This window comes from Sceloporus occidentalis, unplaced genomic scaffold, assembly GCF_023333645.1.
Source record: "Sceloporus occidentalis isolate IW3139 unplaced genomic scaffold, rSceOcc1.0.p SCAF_6, whole genome shotgun sequence".
Lineage (NCBI taxonomy): Eukaryota > Metazoa > Chordata > Lepidosauria > Squamata > Phrynosomatidae > Sceloporus > Sceloporus occidentalis.
Window position 1 is genome coordinate 125,926,953 of NW_028316986.1, and position 24,050 is coordinate 125,951,002.

At 42.7% G+C, this 24,050-nt stretch overlaps 1 protein-coding gene across 2 annotated transcripts; it reads left to right on the forward strand.

The window, feature by feature from the left end:
• The first annotated feature begins 1,861 nt into the window (after positions 1-1,861).
• Positions 1,862-22,773, forward strand: CGAS (cyclic GMP-AMP synthase). 2 transcript variants are annotated; one of them, XM_089530916.1, is made up of 5 exons: positions 1,862-2,681; positions 5,950-6,181; positions 11,831-12,079; positions 13,896-13,995; positions 22,513-22,773. In XM_089530916.1, exons 1-5 carry the CDS (start codon positions 2,004-2,006, stop codon positions 22,598-22,600), a joined length of 1,347 nt encoding a protein of 448 aa, XP_089387042.1. In that variant the 5' UTR covers positions 1,862-2,003; the 3' UTR covers positions 22,601-22,773. The 2 variants fall into 2 exon arrangements, with proteins under 2 accessions (XP_089387042.1, XP_089387041.1); XM_089530915.1 differs by lacking the exon at positions 22,513-22,773 and adding an exon at positions 19,552-21,644.
• The last annotated feature ends 1,277 nt before the right edge of the window (positions 22,774-24,050 follow it).

Below are 24,050 nucleotides of genomic sequence, written 5' to 3' on the forward strand. Positions count from 1 at the left end.
AGAGCAGAGCGCTGAGGATATTGGCTAGGATACCAGAAAGAGAGAAACAGAAGAATTAGCTCGTGAAGGAGGGTTTATACCCGAAAGTCATCAACTGAACAAATAAAAAAGCCTTTCTTAGGCTTAATACACATCCTCCACCACCCACCAGCCACCAAGAGTATAGCTTTTATCTTCCAGTACCCTTCCTTCTTTAGCAGCAGCTAAAAAAGCCAATGCAATTGTAGGCTGCATCAATAGAAATATAGCATCTAGATCAAGGGAAGTAATAAGACCAATGTATTCTGCTTTGCTTAGGCCCCACCTGGAATACTGTATCCCAGGGGTAGGCAACCTTTTTGAGCCGGGGGCCGGGTTGCTGTCCCTCAGACAACTGGGGGGCCGAAGCCAAAAAATAAATAATTAAATAATTTTTTAAAAAATTAAACATATAAATAAACCAGGACAAATGTAGGACAAAATTTTCAAATGGAAGACACTTTTTTTTAAAAAATGGAGGACACACAAAAAAATTTGCTGATTTTTTAAAAAATGTTAATATAAATGCATGTTTCTGAGGCTTCTATAGACAATTGCCCCCCAAAGGCCCCGGCGGCAATCGGCGGCAGGACCGGGCTGGGGCCGGTCCCAAGGCCTTGCCGGGCCGCATCCGGCCCGTGGGCCGCAGGTTGCCTACCCCTGCTGTATCCAGTTCTGGGCTCCATAATTAAAAAAGGATGTTGAAAAACTGGAGCGTGTCCAAAGGAGGCTGACAAAAATGGTGAAGGGTCTGGAAACCATGCCTTATGAGGAGAGACTTAGGGAGCTGGGGATGTTTAGCCTGGAGAAGAGATGGTTAAGAGGTGATATGATAGCCCTGTTTAAATATTTGAAAGGATGTCATATTGAGGAGGGAGCAAGCTTGTTTTCTGCTGCTCCAGAGAACAGGACCCGGAGCAATGGATGCAAGCTACAGGAAAAGAGATTCCACCTGAACATTAGGAGGAACTTCATGAGAGTCAGGGCTGTTCGACAGTGGAACACTCTCCCTTGGAGTGTAGTGGAGTCTCCTTCCTTGGAGGTCTTTAAGCAGAGTGGCCATCTGTCGGGCATCCTTTGTGTATTCCTGCATGGCAGGTGGCTGTGAGGTCTCCCACCTGTATGATTCTAAATACAGACAGTTGGTTTCCGTGTAGATCTATGCAAAGTGCTGGGCATATTGCATTGGCAAGGAAATGGTCAAGACCCACAAAGCTCTGCCTTTATACTTATGGGGGAGGTTGCAAGGGCTATGGCTGCTCCTTTCCCCCCATCTGAGCCATGGCAGCCAGAAAAAAGGAGCAGCTGTAGCCCAGGGCATAAACTGTGCTCCCCAAATCAGTGATCAGCTGAGTAGAGAGCTCTGGCAATGCTTGGCTGCCATTATTATATGCTGCCAAGGAAAAAGGTACTGTGCAAGAGTGGATACCAAATCATTATGTGGGATACCTCCCCAAATGTCTTAGGCTTGTGAGTGTGTCTTCCTGCGTGGCTGAATGGTGTTGGACTGGGTGGCCTTTCGCGACAGCCCTGCTTAAATATCTGAAGGGGTATGCTATTGAGGGTGGGCCTAGGACCTGGAGCAAGGGATGCAAGGTGAGGAAGAAATCCCTGTCAGCAAGAGCTGTTGGGCAGTGGGACATGAGTGTCACGGAGCCCCCGTCTTTGGAGGCCTTTAAGCAGAGGCTTTCGGGAGTGCTGTGATTGTGGCTGAATGAGGCTGTAACTAGGCTTTATTACACGAGATCCTTGTCTTCTTCTTCTCCTGCCCCAGGGGACCCCCGCCTGCTGCTCGGGCAGAGGGCCAGGCCCAGCCTCGTCGTCACCGTCCTGGGCTTTTCTGAGAAGCCGAAAGGGTTTCGTTTCTCCTCCTGGCTCCAGCCGGGGCTGGCCTCATATAAGGGCTGGCCTGGCCTCTGGCTCGTCTGTTGTGGCGGGAAGAGAGGCAGACGGACGGAGAGAGAAGCAAAGGGACCAGGGAGACCATGGCGCCTGGGAGAAAAAGCGGGAAGAAGGAGAAGATGGAGCCTCCTCCTCCTCCTCCGGAGGCCAAGCCAAAGGAGGCGCCCGACGGAGGGAGCCGGAGGAAGCCTCCCGCCAAAGGGAAAGGAGGCCAGGAGGGCGCCGCGGTGAAAAAGGGGCGCCCTTCCCTGAGGGGGAAAAAGGAGGCCTCCTTGGTCTCCACACGGAAAGGAGAGGCCGCGGCGCCCGTCGAGGGACAAGCAGAGCCCCCCGCAGGCGCCGCCAGGGAAAAGGCCCCCTCGAACTCCCCAAGGAAGGAGAAGAAGAAGCAGCAGCGCCAGGCTGCTCCTCCTCAGAGCAAGGAGGACTTCGAGGGAGAAGAGGCTGTCCCCAGGGGCCCAGGAGCCTCCACAGCCCAGCAGCCCCAGGGCCCTGGGGCTCCCCCCGAGGAAGGGCCCGGGAGGAGCAGGAGGAGCAGGAGGCGCCCTTCCCCTCAGGCTCAGGCGGAGGAGGACGGGCAGCAGCAGCAGCAGCCCTTGAGGCAGGTGCTCCTGCGGCTGAAGCTGGCCAAAGAGCGGCGCTCCGAGGCCGCCCGGCGGGTCAACCTCCTCAGGGACAGGCTGCTCAGGGCCCTCAGGAAGGCCCCCTGCTTCAAGGACTTGGAGGTCCTGGGGGCAGGCAGCTACTACGAGAGGGTCAAGGTAAACCAGCCAGCCAGACAGCCAGCCAGCCAGCGAGCAAGGAGGGCCGGGGCTGCTCCTCGCTCTGTGCTGCGGGCGGGCGGGCCTCCCAGCCCCTGCTGACCTAAGGCCACCCTGAACGCAAGAGCCCTTCTTCTCCTGTGAAGGAACAGGCAAGGAACAGCAGAAAGGCAGATCCATGGGGACATGGCTTGCTGCTGTTTCTTGCCTGGCTGCTCATGGGCGAATGGCGCTTGAGTCCTGCGTGGCCAGTGAAAGCCCGGAGCACAAGTGGCTGATGCTAACGGGGAGGGTCACCTTCGCATACTTCCAACTGCCCCCTGCCTGCCCCCCCTGTCTGTGGTAAGCTCTCTGCAAAAACAGCGCTCAAAAGCTGGGGAAACCCACACAAGGGGTCAGTTTTCACACACGTCGTGGTTGTTAACTGGTGTCATAACCCACATGGAAAGCAGGCAAAAGCCGCTCCTTTTGACTTTGGGGATTCTTTTGTCTACTTTCCATTCAGAGCAATACCCCTTTAACAACAACATCATGGGGAAATCAAGCCTCTTTTGTGGGGCTTTTCTGATTTAAACCCCCATTTCTGCACACAATTTCCCCCGTGTGATAAACTTCTTAATCTCATTTTAATCAATTTTCTCAGGTTAACCACTTTTTAAAGTCCCAATCCCCACCCCCACCCCCTGTGTGATAAACTCCTAAGGCAACCCTGTTGTGGGGTTTTCTTATTGGCAAGGTTTCTTCAGAGGGGTTTTTGCCACTGCCTCCCCTTTGAGGCTGAGAGAGTGTCACTCACCCAGGGTCGCCCACCCAGTGGGTTCCCATGGCCTCATGGCAATCAAACCCTGGTCTTCAGAGTCACAGCCCAACGCTCAAACCACTGCACTCAAAGTCTACTTAACCTTATTCCTGCAACATTTTGGCACAGTTAAGTCTCAAAAGTGCTACCAGATCCCTTGGCATTCTTCCCCCCCAAAGCAACAAGGCTACGGATTATCCAGACTTCTTAAGGAAGCTGTTCTAATGGACCAGCAGTGTTTCCCACCCAGCCCCAGGGTTTTACAGTCTGATACCATGTTTGTGTTACATTTGCTTATTTTGATGATAACTCACCCTATACTGGCAGCTGATGGCTTGTGGACCACTACCTTGCATAGCGTTGACCTACATGGCTAACCAGATGCAAGACACAGACACCTGTTTTTAAAATGGCAGGCTTTTGCTGAGTTTTTCATGGTGGACAGTAATTTAACAGCTCATCCTTATTGTTGTTGTTGTTGATGATGATTTATTATTGTTGATGTGAGGGGGAGGGGGGATTTTGGAATTTCTAATCTATCTCTTTTAATCATACCATATTTTACTGCTGTAATCCACTTGGGTTCCCTGAGATTAAGCGGAATAATAATAATAATAATAATAATAATAGTTGTAGCACCATAAACTTACCTGGCACTTTACAGAGATTAATTACACATTTCCCTGCCCTGAGGTTTATGCTCTGAAAAGACATGACTCAAAAGGGGAAAGGAATGGCAGTGGGAAAGGGGATCAAGTCCAGCGGTTCTGCTCTCCCTCCGAGGCATGTCTGGTGTTCTTGTCAGGACTTAGTTATATAACTACAGAAAAAGCCTTGCCATTCTGATAGCTGGCCATTTCATTGTGTAGTAAGCCAGCCATGTGCATCTGCTGCCATATGCAACATTTATTTATTTTATGCACTGCACCAAACCTTGCTTTTCTAGTGCAGAGGTGATGGGTGCCATCAACATGACTTTCCTAAAACAAGTGGCTAGGAAGTAAGGTGTGCAATAATTTTCCTACGGCTACCACACACTTAGACAAGCATGTGTACAATGGGGAAAGAGATAAGGGGTTGAAATATTGGGAAGAAGTAGTATAAACCAAAACATTGTACTATCATTTACATTCTTACCTTTCTCTCTTCTACCTGTGGTTACTTTGAATTTTGTTTGGCCATTTAAACCCACTGGGTGACTTTGGGCAAATCACACTCTCTCAGCCTCAGAAGATGGCAATGCCCCCCCCCCCCCAAGAAACTTGCCAAGAACCCCCAAGATAGGTTAGCCTTAGGGTCGCCATAAGTCAGGAACGACTTGAAGGCACACAACAGCAAAACAACAACAGCATATACTGACTGAATGTTAGGACTAGCCAGTCAGTGTTTTCTACTTATTTTGTGAGTTAGGTACATAGTTGTAGATCTCTAGCTGATAATATTTTATTTCATAGGTAGAGAACTACAATTTCTCTCTGGTTGGAATATGTCCTGTTAATAGAGTACAGCAGAAGTATTGAAAGAGGAACTGATGCTTGAGGAAAAGGGGATGCTTTTTATTAACTTAATAGTGCAATACAGAATGCCACACTGTGCCGATATTTTTCAGGCTTTCAAAGGTGTTTGAACAGATAATAAAATACCTGGCTGCCATTTTTACAGCTGTCTTTTTTTGGCCTTCTGTCTGATTTCTGTCCCTGTTTTCTTTTCCTTTTTTCATGGAGATGGTTTTAGCATCCTGGGAGGTGAGCTGTGTTTGAAGTAAGGAGTAACTTGTATGATTCCATTTAAACTCCCAATAGCTTTTGGCACATTTGACTGGTTCGGTCACTGTTTCCCCTTGATGAACCATCACCATTTGTTCATACTATTAAAAAGTAGTCAACTTGACACAGGACAACCTGTTGTTACAGACTGAGTATTGATGTTGGTTAAAGTTTGTGAAATTTAAGCCCTGGGAAACAAATAATGTGCTTATAAGGCATACAGTATAAATCAAAAAGTTGTTTAATACAGAATATGTGTCTGTTACTAAGAGCATAGACATAGGCCAGTTCTGGCAGAACAATCAATGTAACTATCAAAATAACATGCTGATATAAACATTGTTTATTGTTGTTGTAGGGTGCATTCAAGTCATTTCTGACTTATGGAGAGCAAACCAAACCTATCTTTTCTTAGCAAGGTTTGTCCAGAGGAGGTTTTTGCCTTTACCTTCCTCTAAAGTTGAAAGAGTGTGTGACTTGTCCACGTTCACTCAGTGGGTTACCATGACCAAGTGGGAATTTGAACCCTAGTTTGCAGAGTCATAGTCCAGCACTCAAACCACTATATCACATTGGCTCCAGATATACATATTCTAACACTGTACTGTATTCTTAATTGTTGTAATATTTTTCCAAATGCATTTGTCTCTCACTGTTTCGGAAAGATGTGACATAACCTTGTTTTTCTTTGTCTGACTCACAGATATGTAGACCAAATGAATTTGATATTATGCTTAAACTTCCCAAAGTCAGAGTTGAGCTGGAACCTTGCGAAGCTGTTGCTTCTTCTGGTGCTTTTTATTATGTAAAGCTGAAAAGAAATTGCGCCAATAAGGAACTAAAGGAGTTCTGTGATGATGATGAACGACTTTCATCTTCCAACATGCTTTTAAAACTAAGAAGCATCATTATAGAGGAGGTAAAGAAAATAAAAGGTAAATACAAACTACCTACTCTTTACTTAAAATTATATCCTGTCTCTTCAGAAATGAGATTTTCCCAAAATGCCTGACACATACAAGGAAACGGTCCAATTCCACTGAAAGCAATAGAACCTAAAGAGAAGTAGCGATGTTACTTTTCTGGAAAATTTGGCACTGGAAAATTTTTTCCTTGCTTTAAATTAGTAATTTTAATTGCATAGATGTATATTTACTAAACAAACTAAAAAAAGTTATGATACCAGCTGAATATCTGAAAAATTGTAATATTAGAAAATGAAAACAACATGCATTGTGTAAGTAAAACATGTTCAAACAAATGTGATACTTTATGTAGAGATTTATTTTACTGTAAAACTTCAAATATTTAAAGAGATATTATCTCAATAGCATATATTTCCCTTACATATGTTAAATTTTGGGGCTCAAATCCAATTTTTAGTCTCAAGTAGTTCCCAAATAGTTTGATTAAAGCTATAGTATTTACATGAAGTTTGATTTGATTCAATGAGTTTATTCTAGTTAGAACTGACAATTGGATTTAGGCCCAAAGAAGTAATTAAGGCACTGAAAACTACTAATGTACTAACTTCAATATGTCTGAAGAGCTCTATGTATAAATATATATGCTTTCTAGGGGGTGTTGTTTGAAGTAAAATGTTAATTACAACTTTAATTTTAGACTTGACTGATATTTTGTACCTCAGGATCACCTAGTATGACTTTATTTTCAGGCTGTATTACACTTTACCAAAATCAGTGGTTTCCCTGATTTTGTCTACAGAAAGTGTGTATCTAATTTTGTGCAGGAGAGGGGGATTTGTAGGACAAGATGTTTCATGGAGATTGTGTGCTTGCCATAATGGCAGTGTTGAATTCCTTCAGGTTTTTCATTTAAGCTATACTGAGACTGCATCCACACTGCAGAAACAATCCAGTTTGACACCACCTTCATTGCGTAGCTCAGTGCTATGGAATTCTGGGATTTATAGTTTGTTTGGGCACTAGAGCTCTCTGACAGAGAAGATAACATATCTCACAAAACTACAAATCACTGAATTCCATAGCATTGAGCCATGGCAGTTAAAGTGGTGCCAATCTGGATTGGCCAATTTAACAACTTCTTCGCGGATAAAATCTCTTGGATAAGGGCTGATCTTGATGCTAGTATTAGCGCAGATACCAGAGTAGAGGTCTCCAGATCGTCCGTGGACTCAATTGTACTGGATCATTTTGAGTCTGTTAGTACCGAGGAAGTGGACAAGATCCTTAGAAGTGTTAGGAAGACAACTTGCTCCCTCGATCCCTGTCCCTCGTGGCTAGCGGCTCGGGGGGGACGGTGGTAACTTCCATGTTACACCGCATAATTAATACATCACTGAGGGATGGGCAATTTCCATCTAGCTTAAAATTGGCCACTGTAAAACCATTGCTAAAAAAGCCCTCCCTCGACCCCCTGATGCATAATAATTATCGGCCAGTATCGCTACTGCCATTTTTAGGAAAGGTGATCGAGAAGGCAGTTGCAATCCAGCTTCAATCGATCTTGGATGAGACGGATTATCTAGACCCACTTCAAACCGGCTTTCGGGCAGGCTACGGGGTTGAGACCGCCATGGTCTCCTTGGTCGATGATCTTCATCTAGGCATGGACAGGGGTAGCGTGTCCCTGTTAGTGCTTTTGAACATCTCAGCGGCTTTCGATACCATTGACCATGGTATCCTTCTGGAGCGCCTGGGGGAGTTGGGAATTGGGGGCACTGCACTCCAGTGGTTCCGTTCCTACCTCTCAGGTAGGTTCCAGATGGTGCAGCTGGGGGACGTGTGCTCCGATAAGAGGGCCCTTACATCTGGTGTCCCTCAAGGAGCCATTCTGTCCCCCGTGCTTTTCAACATTTACATGAAACCGCTGGGAGAGATCATCCGGAGGCATGGGGTGCGGGGTTATCAGTACGCTGATGACACCCAAATAGTCTTCTCTATGTCTCTGGCTGATTCAGTGACCAAGGATGGCATCTCTCCTCTCGTTGCCTGTCTGGAGTCGGTAATGGGCTGGATGAGGGAAAACAGACTCAGTTTGAATCCAGAGAAAACGGAAGTGCTCGTGATAGGTTCTCCGGGCTCGGGGATGGCGGTGTTTCCACCTGTCTTGAACGGGATCACGCTTCCCGTGAAGGACTCAGTACGCAGTCTGGGGGTGCTCCTTGACTCGTCGCTTCACCTTACATCGCAGGTGGATGCGACGGTCAGGAGCACCTGTTATCAGCTTCGGTTGATACGCCAGCTGCGTCCCTACCTGGGCCGAGGGGACCTTGAAACGGTAGTACATGCTCTGGTAACCTCTCGTTTGGATTTCTGCAATGCGCTCTACATGGGGCAACCCTTGTACCATACCCGGAAGCTGCAATTGGTGCAGAATATGGCGGCAAGATTGGTCACTGGTACTTCCAGGGCCAGTCACATAACACCGGTCCTTAAAGACCTTCATTGGCTGCCTATTCGCTTCCGGGCGCAATACAAGGTGTTGGTTATTACCTATAAAGCCCTAAATGGCTTGGGCCCAGGGTACTTGGAGGACCGCCTCTCTCCATACAATCCGCCTCGCACACTCAGGTCAGCTGGGAAGCAATTGTTAAGGGTTCCAGAAGCTAGATATACCACCACTCAGAGGGCCTTTTCTACCTTGGCCCCCAAGCTCTGGAACTCCCTTCCCGGCGAGCTCCGCTCAGCCACCTCGCTGGACCAATTCAAAAAGGGGTTAAAGACATACCTGTTCCAGCAGGCTTACCCCTAAACCCTGAAGTACTCCCCCCTCCCCTCTCAGCAGCATTTGTCGCTAGCTTGAGATTTTTTAGATTGTAGTAATGTAGATGTATGATATGAGTTAATTTTATGATGGTTTTTATGGTTGTTGATGATGTTATATTGTTGTGTTTTAATATGCTGTTAACCGCCTTGATCTCCGGAAAGGCGGTATATAAATAAAATTTTATTATTATTATTATTTCTGCAGTGTGGATGCAGCCTGAGAAAACCTTGCTGGCTGTAACTCCCTTATAACACAAGGAGGCTTATTTTTAGTAGACACATGCGAGACTATGCTATTAATTTTCTTTTTCTTTTTTTAATGCTGGCTGTGCTAGTGACAGCTAACAGAGAATTGCTTTAGTTACCACCATTCTTTATCCCTAGGGAACACCAGGGTTATGTTCATATTTGTTAACTAGAATGGGTATTTTCCTTATTCGGTGCTGAGGAAGAAAACTTGGAGCAGCAAAATGGCTTTATCTGCAATCAGCTGCTGATGAGAAGTGAAGGTGTCCTTCAGCCTCTTGAAAGAAAGTGGAATCTAGAGGAGGGCCCCAGCGACATCTGGTCTCTGGGCCACAGAGTTTTTGTGCCTCTTAGAGAAAAATACATCCATGCAAATAAAAATAAAAATTGTTCTCAGGAAGAGCAGATGTCTTGATGTCCATGTTGGTGCCACAGAACAAAATCCATAAAGCAAATAAGGCGGGGCCATATTTGCTGATGACCCCAATTTATCTAGGTTTCATAAAAGCAGATTGTAAAGAACCCAAAAGGAATCTCTCTAAACTTGAGAACAGGCCTTAAAATGGCCAATAAGATTCACTATAAGCAGGTAGAGTGATGTACATGGTGGCAAAAAACCCTGACTACATAAACACTGACCAAGAAAGGAGTCTCAGAGCTGTGGTAAAGAAAATTCTGTGTTGAATGTAATTAGAAAATTTTAAAAAGTAAAATTACCATACTGCCTTTACATAAATTAGTGGCATGAATACACTTGGCATACTTGTTGAGTTCTGCTCTCTGCACTGGCAAAGGTGTTGTGGTGCTGGAAAAGGTTGAGAAAATGGTAAATGGAAGTATCAAGGGTCTGGAACAACCTTGTGAGAAAAGAAATAGCATTTGGACTCCTTACCATAGGGGGAAAATGGTAACGGGAATGATGGTAGAGCTGTGTAAAATTATGCATTATGTAGAGAAAGTAGGTAAGGATATAGTTTTCCCTCCACATTTGCTAGGGTTGAATGTGGAAAAACCAAAATTGGAAAAACTGCAAATAAAACCCACTGGTTTTTAAACGAAGAAAACATTTTTCTAGTAATCTCTGTCCTCCATCACCACTCTGTGGTCAACATCCACCAGACGTTGACCATAGAGCCTAGGTGGCGCAGTGGTTAAATGCTGTATTGCAGCCACTCACTCACAAACCACAAGGTTGTGAGTTCAGTGCCAGCCAGGGGTTCAGGGTCAACTCAGCCTGCCATTCTTCTGCGGTCGCTAAAATGAGTACCCCGCTTGTTGGGGCCAATTAGCTTACACTTTGTAAACTGCTTAGTACATTGGTAAGCAGTATAGAAATGTACTTGCAATAGAATTGTGCTGGAGAACCTACAAATGCTTAGAGAATTTTTTTCTCTAGGAATCTCTAGGTCTTCCAGAATGGCAGTCATGCTGAAGAACCTTGAGATTCCTAAAAAGAATATATTAATCAAATCTGCAAATAATCAAAGCCACAAATGTGGAGGAGCAACTGTACTAAAACCTGGAATCTTCCAATAAAGCTGAAAAATGGGAGACTGCAGACAGATGAAAAGAAGTACTTCGTACCACACATAATCCAGCTCTGGAATTCAGTCAAAAAATACAGTGATACCTGCAACCACGACATATTAAAAAGGGGATTACGAAGAATTTTACGGGCCAGAGCTATCAATTGCTACTTTATTTTGGTGCTGGCCATGTGCCGTAATAAATGTGTTCATTCATTCATTCAATTGCTACTAGGCAGGATGGCTGTACAGTCGGCCCTCCACGTCTGTGGCTTTGACTTTTGCATTTTGATAATTTGAATTTTATTAATACATTCTCTCTAGGTCCTCCAGTGTCACACTGTGGCCAGCTTTTGCCAGATGTTGTACTGGAGGACCTAGAGAGTCCCCAAAAGAACACTTTTCTAGGCATTTGTAGGTCCTTCAGTACAATTCTATGGTCAGCCTCTGGCTGATGTTGATTGTGCTGGATGAGAGGTTCCTAGAGATGTTCAATCTGGTATAAAAAATTAGTATTTTAAAAAATTTATGGTGTTTCCACTTTCACAGGGGTTATGTATCCCTAGCCCCAGCATATGTGGAGGTTCCACTGTACTATCAAAGGCAGTATGCCTCTGGCTACCATTTGTTTGGGGTACATTAATCTGTGGGTGCTCATGCTTGTTGGCCTCCAGTTGGAAACTGGTTGGCCAGTATATATACAGAATGCTAGACTAGAATGGCCTTTGGTTTAATACAGGGTTTGTTTTTTTACCATGCTCACATTGCAATCGAATTTTCTGTTGCAGGAGAAAGAATAAAATAGTTTTACTATCACTACTATATTGTTTCTTTCAAGACGTGTTAATCACTGGTATGGTTATGTTCCATGAGTAAATCGATATGTATAAATCTTGTATTGATACTAACTAATACTGATATTATATCTTTCTGAATTGGCTTTGCATTTTGTTGAAGTTTTGAAGAAACAACCAGTAGAAACTACAATATATGTAATTGGGTGGAAAAGTTTTAAGTACTAGTTCCCCCTCTTCTCCTTTTTTTTTGTTTTTGTTATTAACAGATATGAACGTTTCCGTAGAGAGAAAGAAGCCTGGATGTCCAGCAGTAACCCTTCTCATTGGAAGTCCTCCCTCTGTTATATCAGTAGATATCATTCTTGGTTTGGAATTTCATCATTCCAAGTGGTTTGCCAGTACAGAGAATAGCCTGGGCATTGAAGAGTGGCTAGGAACAAAAGTAAAGAAATCTTTGTGCTTTGAACCACTCTACCTTGTGCCCAAAAATGTTAAAGATGGACAGCACTTTATAGGTACTTAAAATAAATTCCATTATCTTTGATGTTGTCTGGTTCTGTATATATAGTCCTCCCTCCATTCTTGCAGTTTTCTACTTATGTGCGAGGGACGAACAGAGGGAGAATGAATAGAGCATGTGCTCATGGCACACGCTTACGCTTATATTCAAGCCAATGGGGCTTGAATATAGGTGAAACTCCGTTTTCGTGCAGGGGTCCGGAAAGGATCCCCCATGAAAAAGGAGGGGCGACTGTACATATAGAAACAAAGGGTTTCAGATTTAAATCACAACCAGTCTGTTCTGCAGGATGGTTATGCAGAGTCAGAGAAAGCAGGGGCAAAAGCAGAGGAAGCCAAATATGGTGTCAGATTATTCAGCTGTTTTATAATGTTAGAATAACTGAAGATATTACTGTTAGCAGATCATTCCTGCTATTAAATGTAAGCTAACAGAACAAACCACCTAGAATCTTGCATTCTATTCCTTGTGAAAGAAAATGTGTAAAACATTAAGGGTAAAAATTAGCTTAACAGGACAGTCTTGATGGTGAGACTGACTGATACTAGCAAAAATTGCATTGTGGGAGCTATAGCCATCCTAGATTTATTGTGCAAGAGGGAAGAATACAGAACTGGGCTATACAACTTAATTCAAGTCCTTGCTCAGTGTATCTGCAGAGGAATGAAGATGTGAGAGCAGTAGAAGGGGTAGCATGTGTCTTTCCACTGATGAAAATGTGCTCTTTTGAGTTGTTGACAGTGTTTTTGAAGCAGGATTGGGCGATTTTCTAGTGGTGGGAGGCAGTTTTGGGAAATTGGGAATTCTGCCACAATCTAAAACCTGTCAATTCTGTTGGAAAACACTGGTGTCAGGGAGTGTGTGCTCTTTTCCCGAAAAGAATCCCATTCCTGACAACCTATTTTGAGGTAGGAGGGACTGCCTGGGAAATAACATGCACACCCAGAATAATGTTTCATAGAACTGTTGGGATTTTGGTGGTGAGGGTTCAAAATTGGTGATGGAAAAATGGCTGGGGTTGGCAGTGCATGTAGCTTACAACTGTTCTAAAGGACTGAATAATCTAGCACTCATCAGCTGTTTAAAAAAAACACCTTTTGTTAAATATTTAAAAATAAACTACTACTAATAAAGTCTGTGTAACAGTCAAGGACAGTTCCTTATTTCTGCTTGGAGTGGCTTTAATAAAAAGCCCTGCTCCTGTCCTTTCCTCAGCCTTATCCCCTACCTATCCTCATCAGACACCCCCTTTGTGTCACAGGTGTAGGAATTCAGTGCTTACTCCAATGTCAAAATAGGTTAGTGTAGTTGGTAGTGTGTTTCTGAATAATATACAGTACCACACAGACAATCTTTGTGATTATATGAAAACAGACTGTAACTCGTATTGTAGTAACAAGTTTAAGATGTCTTAAATTCCAACTCAATAACCCTTTAGTTATATCAGGTGTCAAGTCACTAATGGATTATATAACAAATAGTTCCCTTCAGATATTACTTCCTCCAAATCTTTTATCACATCACAGTACACAACTCCAGCACATCCCTTCTGAAGGTTTTGGTCTGGATTTCACTAAAATCTATTTTTGAGGTCCCTCTTTGCCAACTTCCCAACTCTCTCTAAACTGACAGGTTTCCCCCCCCCCCCCCTTCTATTCTCAGAGTTTTTAGTCTTTCCACACACTTCTACTGTGATGGCTGGACACTTTGTCTGGCCTCAAGTTTGGTTGCAGCTCACTTGGCAGATGATCCAAAGGGGTCTCTGCCATAGTCGGAAATCAATATTTCAATATCATTTTTTTCAAACCTAGATACTTGGCGACTCTCTTTCTCAAAAACCGAGAAGATAATTCTTCATAATCATGGTCAAACAAAAACATGTTGTGAAGTCAAGGGAGTGAGATGCTGCAGGTTAGTATATAACTGTTGCTATCCAATCCCCAGGAACAAATAACTATCTAGCTTGTTTCAGATTGATTGTCCTCTCCACACACAGCCAACAGCTAGAAGTGACCAAGATGAATGCAGCCAAAGGGATGTGGGAAAATGTACATTCCAGAGGTGTTTAGAAAATATCACTGTATAAGTGTTGCTGTGTAAAATGTTGGAAGCATTCAAGCCAAGAGAAATTGCAGTTCATGGTTTTAAAGGAGAGCACAGATTGTGGCAGAGTACCTGTTGGATGCTGGCAGAGTGTAATTCTCCACTAGTAGCACTTCCATTCAGCTTCCCCTTCTGCCCATACTGTAGTGCAACTTGATGGGGAGAGGATATACCATAGCCACTTAGTAACTGGGGGAGGTAGGGCACCATCCAGTTGTAGTTCTACAATTGAAAAAGGAAAATATATTGCCCTCTCAGACCTCTAGTGGATATGCTGGAAGTCTGGGTGGGTAATGGCTCCTCCTTGTCACATGGTGCTAGGGATTTTCTTGCCCTCCTAAGACATCAATTGAACAGATGCATCCCAGTGCAGTCATGTTGAGGTTGTGCAAAGTGGTAGTGGATACCTCTTTCTACAGCAACCAAAAAACAAAACAAAAACCCCCAAACAAACAATAACCTGGTTTACACAAACGTATGGCATCTACATATTGTGGCTATAGAAAGAATAAGAGCAATCTGGTGGAATGAAGAGACCCAATGGGATAAGGTCATCCCTGGATACAAAATCTATATTGGGCTGTGGAACCTCTTTGGCTCAATACCAAATCAGATTTTGGCAAGCACACTGGGGTCTCATACCAACAGTGTTTAGGTCTCACTGCTGGTAAGCAGCTCCTCACCTGATTGCCCACAATATGCAGTCATATAGGCGGGTTACTCACCGCCATATTAGTACGCGACGAGCGCATACTAGGGTTAGGAAGGGATGGTGCTTCCACACCCCCCTAACCCTAGTACGCGCTCTGCCCACACAAAATGGTGGCGGCCATTCCACACGGCCACCACCATGATGACGTCACGAACGCGCTGCCTGCAAACGAAGCGGCGTGGACGTGACGCCATAGCTCCGCGCGAGGGCGCTTAATGCTGTTTCAGAGCTCCTTCCTGGTTTGCGTCGCTGAGTGCAGCCAAGCGGCCCCTTTCTCCTCCCCGCCGCCGCGGGGTGTCCTTGGGGCTTCAAGCCCCAAGGACACCCCTTTCCAGGCTGTGGGGAAGCAGCCTTTTGCCACTTCCTTGTGGCCCAGAAAGCGGCAGATCGAGGCCTCAGCAGCTGCCGTTCTAGCCGCTGAGGCCCCGATACACTGGGGAAAGGGATGGGTACAGGCCGCCGCTTTTCGGCGGTCTGTAACCCATCTCTCACTGTCTGGAAGCTTTATAAAAATATCATTTCAATCAGGGAGGGGTGATTTCTGGGGAGGACAGTGTTGAAGGGATTGAGGGGTTTGTACTCATTGTGAATATTCATTTCTGGGCATGCAGAGGAGTAATCCACACATCAGCTTCTGAGGCAGGAGTCACTATATTTTCAGTTATTATCACTGACTCTTCTCCCTCTTGTTTTTTCATTCCTGCCTTGCCAGGTGTTCAGTGTTCCCTTCACTGTTGTTATTGTTAACTGTCCTTGAGTCAACATTGGCTCATGGCTACCCTATGGATGAGACATCTCCAAGACCTGCTGTCCTCCTCTGTTCTGCTCAGATCCTGCAGGCTCAGGCCTGTGGCCTCTTTCATTGAGTCTAACCGTCTGGCCCTCTACATTTACCAGCATCATTTTCTTTTCCAATGATTCATGCATTCTCATTATGTGGCCAAAGTACATCAGCCTCAATTTAGTCATCTTGGCTTCCCAGGAGTGTTCAGGTTTGATCTGTTCTAGGACTTGTCTTCTTGGCACTCTTTTTGAGCACCACATCTCAAATGAGTTTATTTTCTTTCTATAAACTTTCTTCACTGTCAAGCTCTCACATCCATACATGGTGATGGGGAATAAAGTGACACAGGCTATCCTCACTTTAGTGTTCAGATCTATATCTTTATACTTTAAGATCTTGTCCAGTTCTTTCATCGCTGCCCCTCCCAATCCTAGTCTTCTTCTAATTACCTGATTGCAGTCCCCATTCCAGTTAACATTTGATCTGAGGTATGGGAACTCTGACAATTTCAATTTTCTTGTTGTCTAGGAGGAATTCTTGTAGATTTTCCATGGCCATTATTTTTGTTTTCTTGATGTGTTGTTCAACATTATGCCTACCTTGGCACTTTCCTCCTTGACCTTCTTCAGTAATTCAGTACTTCTGCTAGTAGTTCTGTGCCATCTGCCCATGGTTGTTAATATTCCTTCCTCCAGTCTTTACTTTTTTTGCCTCCGAGTCTAAGTCTATTCTGCATAAAGGTTGATTAAATAGGGTGATAGAATGCAGCCTTGCCTAACCGCTTTGCCAATAGGCCACCCTTCTGTTTCTATGTATTCTTTTCTAATAGCAATCACTTGTCCTGAGTACCATCAGGACATTTGCATGTCAGGACAATCAAGTGGAGTGACACTCCCATTTTTTGAGGGTATTTGATAGCTTTTTGAATCTCTGCAGTCAGTAAAACACATGTAGATTTTGGAATTCTCTGATTCATTCCATTATCCATCATATGTTTGCAATGTGATCCTTAGTGCCTCTTCCTTTCCTGAATCAAGCTTAGTCCTCTGGGATTTCTCACTCCATATATGATAGGAGACTTTGCTGCAGAATTTTGAGTGTGATTTCCTTGCGTGGGAAATTAGCGTGATGGTCCTGTAGTTACTGCAGTCTTTTGTGTCTTCTTTTTATGTATGGAAATTTATATTGATCACTTCCAATCTGTGGGCTTCTGCTTTGTTTTCCATACTGTATTTGTTGGCAGATTTTAATTTGAGTTGAGCTTGATTCTGCCTTTGTCGCTTGTAGTAGTTCCATCGATATGTCATCTGTTCCTGGTGATTTATTCTTCCATTGCTTTGAACGCTGCTTTCACTTTGCTTTCCAAAATTAGGGGTTCATCATTGTACACTTCTTCTTCCCATGTATCATTTATCCTTTTTATATTTTTATATAGCTTTTCTATACATTGTTTCTATCTTTTTAAAAATTTGTTGTAGTCATATATTATGTTCCTCTTCTGATCATAGAATATCCCTACCCTTGGCTTATAACTCCCTTGTTGAAACAGTTTCACTGGCTACTGGTTTGTTTCCAGGCACAATTCAAAGTGCTGGTCATGACCAATAAAGCCCTATATGGCTTAAGTCCAGATTATTTGAAGAACTGTATATCCCCATATGAACCTGCCACAACACTCTCTCTCTGTCCTGCCACCATCACAGGCTCACTTGGTGAAGGCACTCTCTGGAATGCCCTTCTGCTGCAGGCTAGACTGGCCTCCTCTCCACTTTCTTTTTGTTGGCAATCCAAAATGTTTTTATTCAAGTAGGCTTTAATATATAATCATGTCTGGGTAACTTTTATATAGCATATTTCAGTTATGCTTTTTAACTTTTGTACATTTTAATGTAATCTTATATTCATTTTAATTAAGATTATTTTAGTTGCCGTTTAATTTTTATTGTAAAATTTTAAATATGTTTTTATGTGTGGCATACAAATGAAATAAATAAATAGTCCTTGCTACTACTTAAAATTACCTTTCTTTCTCTGAAACTTGTACTTACTGAGAATATTCATTGGGGGATGGCCTGAAGAATAATCCACCACGATTGGGTTTATCCTGTGGCTGTGAGGGAGAGATGTGTCATAGGTATGCCTGTGCAGAACTTTACCTTTCATCTCCTAATCCAGGTTCTCAAAGACATGGTCTTTGAGATAGTTCTTGAGGGTGGATAGCTCAATCAAAAGTCAGTTTAGTGTGCTGCCATTATGGGGAAAAAAAGAGGAAGCTCCATGCTGAGAACCATTGGGCAAGGAGATGAAAATAAAACTGCCCATCTCATAATGCCTTTAAAATCTGTATTTGATATGCTGTGCAGAGTTCTAGTCATCACACCTCAAAAAGCATTTTGGAAAGCTGGAGAACATACAGAAAGGAACTGCCCAAACAATTACAATAATGGCAACCTTTTCACCTAGAAAAAGACAAGCAATGGCCATAATAGAGGTTCAAAATTATGCATGATTTGGAAAAATGGTTAGAGAGAGTGAAGTTTTTCTCCTTCTCACAGTGCTGGAATCTTAGGTTGTCCTTTGAAGTGGAATGGTGAAAGGTTCAGGAGAGATAAACAGAAGTACTGTACTTCATACAGAACAGTGAAACAAGATGCAATGATGGCTGTTAATTTGGACAGCCTTGATGGTTTAACAGAGGATAAGGCTATAAACGATAGCTATGTTAACTCCATTTGCTGGGAAAATATGACCAGGAGAGTGCTATTGTGCTCATGTGACTCACTTATCTACCTGGTGCCCAGATGTGGGAAGATAATTTTTTGGTCTGATCCAGCAGGATTCCTTCTCAGTATTCTTCTCCTTGTTTTCTTAAGAGCAGTAATGTGAAGGAGGCAAGTACTGTTCTTGTAGTAAAATGAGAACAATACTTGCCTCCTTAACATTACTTCATTGTAAAGGGGTGGGGCAAAGGATCAGAGAGCATAAGTTAAAGACAAGGTACACTTAGTTTATGGCTGCGTTGGGCTACTGTAGTGAGGTATCATTAATTAAAACTATAACACTGTATCCATGTTTATACTTAAGAATGCCAGAATTATTCATTTAATGTTTTGCTCTGTACGTATAAGCAGATAATTACCTCCTCTTTTTGTGTAGCTGGCTAAAACAAACCAGAAATGTAAAGCTTTACATGATGACTAAGTGAAAGTTTCTGATATATTTTTGCCATATAAGCGAGGAATAAATCACTACTTGTTTTTTTATGAGCCCTGGTTTGTTGGTGAAAAATAAACCTAGGGCTTTAGGTTTGGATTACCTAGAACTTTGCATTTCTGGTTTGTTACTTGTTTGCATCAAGTGGAAGATAATAAGTTGTGTACTGTAGCATACTGTATTCAATAGCAAGCCAAAAATTCTGGATAACTCAACAGTTCTGGCTTGTTGTGTAGCTATTACTTCAAGAGCACCTCCTGGCTTATGCAATACTCAGGTGAAGGCAGCAATTCTGCTCATCTGATAATCAACCTTGAATTCAGTGGTGTACACTGTGGGACCTTGCCATCTGCAGACTTGGATTTCAGCATCCATGGATGGCAAGCTTCATTGTACAAAATGGTGGCATGTACACATGCCTGTGTGCACGGTGTGCCATTAAAAACAACAGGACTTGAAGTCCTGCATTTTTTCATATCGGTGGAGGTAGTGGTGGTGTCCAAAACAGATCCTCTGCAGGTACCAAGGTCTGACTGTACTTCTGAATAGATACATACAGACCTGCAGGGTTCATGTCCCTTTTAAATCAGTTGTTCCCAGCAGGTGTACAGTATTAGAAATGACACTTCACTATACTTTCATTATTCCCAAACAGGAAAGACTGTCTTAAGCTTCTGAAGTATTTGTTGGAGCAGCTTAAAACAAAACATGAAGACAGACATCAGTTTGACAAATTCTGTTCTTATCAAGTCAAAACTGCCTTTTTCCATGCATGTGTAATGTGGCCCAAAGACGAGGACTGGCTTCCTGCAAACCTTGATGAATGTTTCACGAGATTATTGAATTATTTTCTCAATTGTCTCAGAGAAGCCAAGCTACCACATTTTTTTATACGTACATTTAACTTCTTCTGTGAAGAGAAGATTGATAAAACAAAGCGTAATGCTCTTATAAGAGCAATTGAAAGGGAAATAAACAATAGATATCCTGCATTTTTTAATTTGTAATAAAGGCTTTAATGAAATGCAAGTTAATCTTTGTATTTTTGAAGTCTAAAAACAGAACACAGGAAGATCTACCAGTATTCAAGGATATTGTCTACAGCAAAAGGAGAAAAACAGTTTGTGTGTTTCTGCTAGCATTTGTTCAAAGTAGGTTTTTATGAATATTTCAAAGAAGCCAATAGCTCTGTGAAAGAATAAAGAAATTATGGATGCAAATACTGTATATAAAGGAATGGAAGATATACTAAAATTCAAAATTGAAACCCAACCTTTTTTGCTTGGAATTCTGGAAGAAAAAACAAACAAAAGAATGGGAAGATGATATAATATATGGTGACAGCAGCCAGAGACACTTGTACTGTATGTACAACATTGGAAATACATCTCACAAAGAATGGCTTGTAAGGCTTAATGAATTTGCCGAAATGGATAAATTGACTAATCTTATAAGAGAGGAACTATAGTATTTCAAATACGAATGGAAATTCATTAATTGAGAAAATAACTTTAGATTTCATAGAATCATAGAGTTGGAAGAGACCGTAAGGGCCATCCAGTCCAACCCCCTGCCATGCAGGAAATCCAAATCAAAGCATCCCCGACAGATGGCCATCTAGCCTCTGCTTAAAGACCTCCAAGGAAGGCGACTCCACTACACTCCGAGGGAGTGTGTTCCACTGTTGAACAGCCCTTACTGTCAGGAAGTTCTTCCTAATGTTGAGGTGGAATCTTTTTTCTTGTAGCTTGCATCCATTGTTCCTGGTCTTGTTCTCTGGAGCAGCAGAAAACAAGCTTGCTCCCTCCTCAATATGACATCCTTTCAAATATTTAAACAGGGCTATCATATCACCTCTTAACCTTCTCTTCTCCAGGCTAAACATCCCCAGCTCCCTAAGTCGTTCCTCATAGGGCATGGTTTTCAGACCTTTCACCATTTTAGTCGCCCTCCTTTGGACACGCTCCAGTTTCTCAATGTCCTTTTTGAATTGCGGTGCCCAGAACTGGACACAATATTCCAGGTGGGGCCTGACCAAAGCAGAATACAGTGGCACTATTACTTCTCTTGATCTAGACACTATACTTGTATTGATGCAGCCTAAAATTGCATTGGCCTTTTTAGCTGCCGCATCGCACTGTTGACTCATGTTCAACTTGTGGTCTACTTGGACTCCCAGATCCCTTTCACATGTAGTTTCATTCAGCCAGGTGTCCCCCATAATCCTGTATCTCTGCATTTTATTTTTCAGTACCTTACATTTCCCCGTGTTGAATTTCATTTTGTTAGCTGTGGCCCAGCTTTCTAGTCTATTCAGGTCATTTTGAATTTTGATCCTGTCCTCTGGATTTATTAAAACAAGATTGGGGAAGTGTTATGACATTTATAAAGAGCTGGAATTGTTATAGGATTCAAAACATAATATGCTGTTAAGTAAAAGTATGATATTGGAATAGTTATTATTAACATAAACAGGTAGTTTTTATTATGAATTAGAGGGGGTAGGAATGAGAATATTATAACCATAAGCTTGTAAGTTGGAAGCCATGTGTATTCACTTATGTGTCTTATTTTTATGTTTTCGGGGATTACAGTTTAGGGGGAGCAGAGGGTTATACGTTTGTTATCCTTGTATGTTGTTTTAGGTTAAAATAGGTAAGATTTTTATTTTTGTAGTACTTGTAATGTTGCAACCCTATGTGTGTTTTATATTAAGAAATATGTGTGTTTGAATAAAAATACTTTTTAAGAAACACCCAAAAGCCTTATATTGTGTTGATATCCATTCACTCTTAGTGCATATTATGGGGAAAAAATAGATTTTTAGAAATGGGAAGATCTGAAGAAATTTGTTTTGAATTGTCTTCAAGTTGATTTCAACACATGGCAACCCTGTGGATGAGACATTTCTAAGACCCCTTGTCCCCAACCTCTCTGCTGAAGTCATGCAGGTTCAGGCCCATGTCTTTCCTGATGGAGACTAACAATCTGGCATGTCTTCCTCTCTTTCTATTGCCTCCCACCTTTCCCAGCATCATCATATTTTCTAATGATTCATTTTTCCTCATGATGTGACCAAAATACAACAGCCTCATTTTAGTCATCTTGGGCCCTGTACAGACAGGCCAAAATAAAGCTTCTTCAGGTCACTTTGGAGGTATGCTGTTTAAATTATGCATGCGTCCTAAGAGTCTGGAAGCTGTGCCAAAGCCACAATCCAATCCTAAGGATGGGAGCACAGCTTTGGCGCAGCTTCCAGACTCTTAGGACTCATGTATCATTTAAACAGCATACCTCCAAAGTGACCCGAAGCAGTTTTATTTTGGCCTGTCTGTATGGGGCCATGGCTTCCAAAAAGAGTTAGGGCTTGATTTATTCTAAACCCATTTGTTTGTTTTCTTGGCTGTCCATGGTACTTTCAGTACTTTTCTCCAGCACTACATCTCAAATGAATTCATTTTCTTCCTGTTGGCTTTTTTAAACTGCTCAGCTCTATTATCCATATGTGGTGATGAGAAATTTAATGGCTTGGATGATCCTCTTTAGTGTTCAGATCTATATATTTATACCTTAGGATCTTGTCCAGTTCTTTCATTGCTGTCCCTCCCAATCCTAGGCCCTTATCACACGTGAAACTGGAACTCCAATCCAGAACCAATCTGAAGGGGAAGCAGAGTCATTCAAATCCAAGGCAATTCATGTGATGAATTATCACACGTGAAGAACGAAAATGTGATTCCTGAGTCAAAGCAGAGCAAGTGCACACTGAATTACCACACCACTACATACCATGTGGACTCAACAATTCGAATTGAGACCCTTGTGCATGCTCTGTGGGTGTCTGAATGCATCGTGAACCTTTGCACTTCTTGGGTGAAGGGGGCCATTTCCTGGTTCCAGTTTCATGTGAATGCTAGCCTCACATGACTGATAGGGCATGTCATCTATCCCTACATGCCATGGGCTTCATCCGAATGTATCACCGGCAATATTATTATTATTATTATTTTGCAGTGAAATAATTTTTATTAATAATAATATTTCAATAATAATAAATCAATTCACTGCAAAATAATCAGTATAGAAGCTGCAGGTTTACTTGGAAATAAATTCTTTGGATCTGAAGGAGACCCATTTTGGAGGAGTGCAGAAATTTATTTATTTATTTATTATGTTTATTTGTATCTCACTCTTTTCCCAGGACTGGGACTCAGAGTGGCTTTGCAGCATTAAAAACAATACAATTAAAAACATAAAAATAAAATTAAATAATAAATAAGTATATTAAAAAGGAATTAAATTATTACAGTATTAAAACAGATAGTTATTTAAAATAATAAAACATTTTAAAAAGATAAAACTATAACTAAGAGGGGGGAAACTGTAACAAAATTATAAAATGGTCCAACATCCCAGCCTGTCCTTATAGCGATTCCTCAAATGCCTGTGTGAATAAGTAGGTCTTCATCTGCCAGTGGAAGGCTATCATGAGGGAGCCGTTCTGATCTCCCTGGGCAGGGAGTTCCAGAGTCTAGGGGCAGCCACTGAGAAGGCCCTCTCTCGCATCCTCACCAACTGTGTTTGTGATGGTGTTGGGACAGAGAGAAGGGCTTCTCCAGAGGATCTCAAGAGTCCGGGTCAGTTCATAACCAGGAGAAACAGTTTGCCAAATAGTGTGGACCTGAGCCATGTAGGGCTTTATAGGTAATTACCAGCATGTTGAATTGTGCCCAGAAACAAACTGGCAGCCAATGAAGCCATTTCAAAAGGGTCATTGTTTGATCTCTGCAATCTGCCCTTGTTAACAGCCTGGCAGCAACTCTTTGAACCAGCTGAATTTTCTGAGCACTTTTCAAAGGTAGCCCCATGTAGAGCCCATTACAGTAGTCCAAACGGGATGTAACCAAGGCATGTACCACCGTGACCAGATCTGGTTTCTCAAGAAATGGGCACAGGTGGCGCACAAGTTTTAAATGTGCAAAAGCACTCCTGGTCACAGCAGAGACCTGGGCCTCCAGGTTCAGGGCTGAGTCCAAGAGTACCCCAAACTGCAAGCCTGTGTCTTCAGGGGGAGTGTGACCCCATCTAACACAAGCTGGATCCTTATTTCCCGATCTGCCTTCCAACTGACCAGGAGCACGTCTGTCTTGTCTG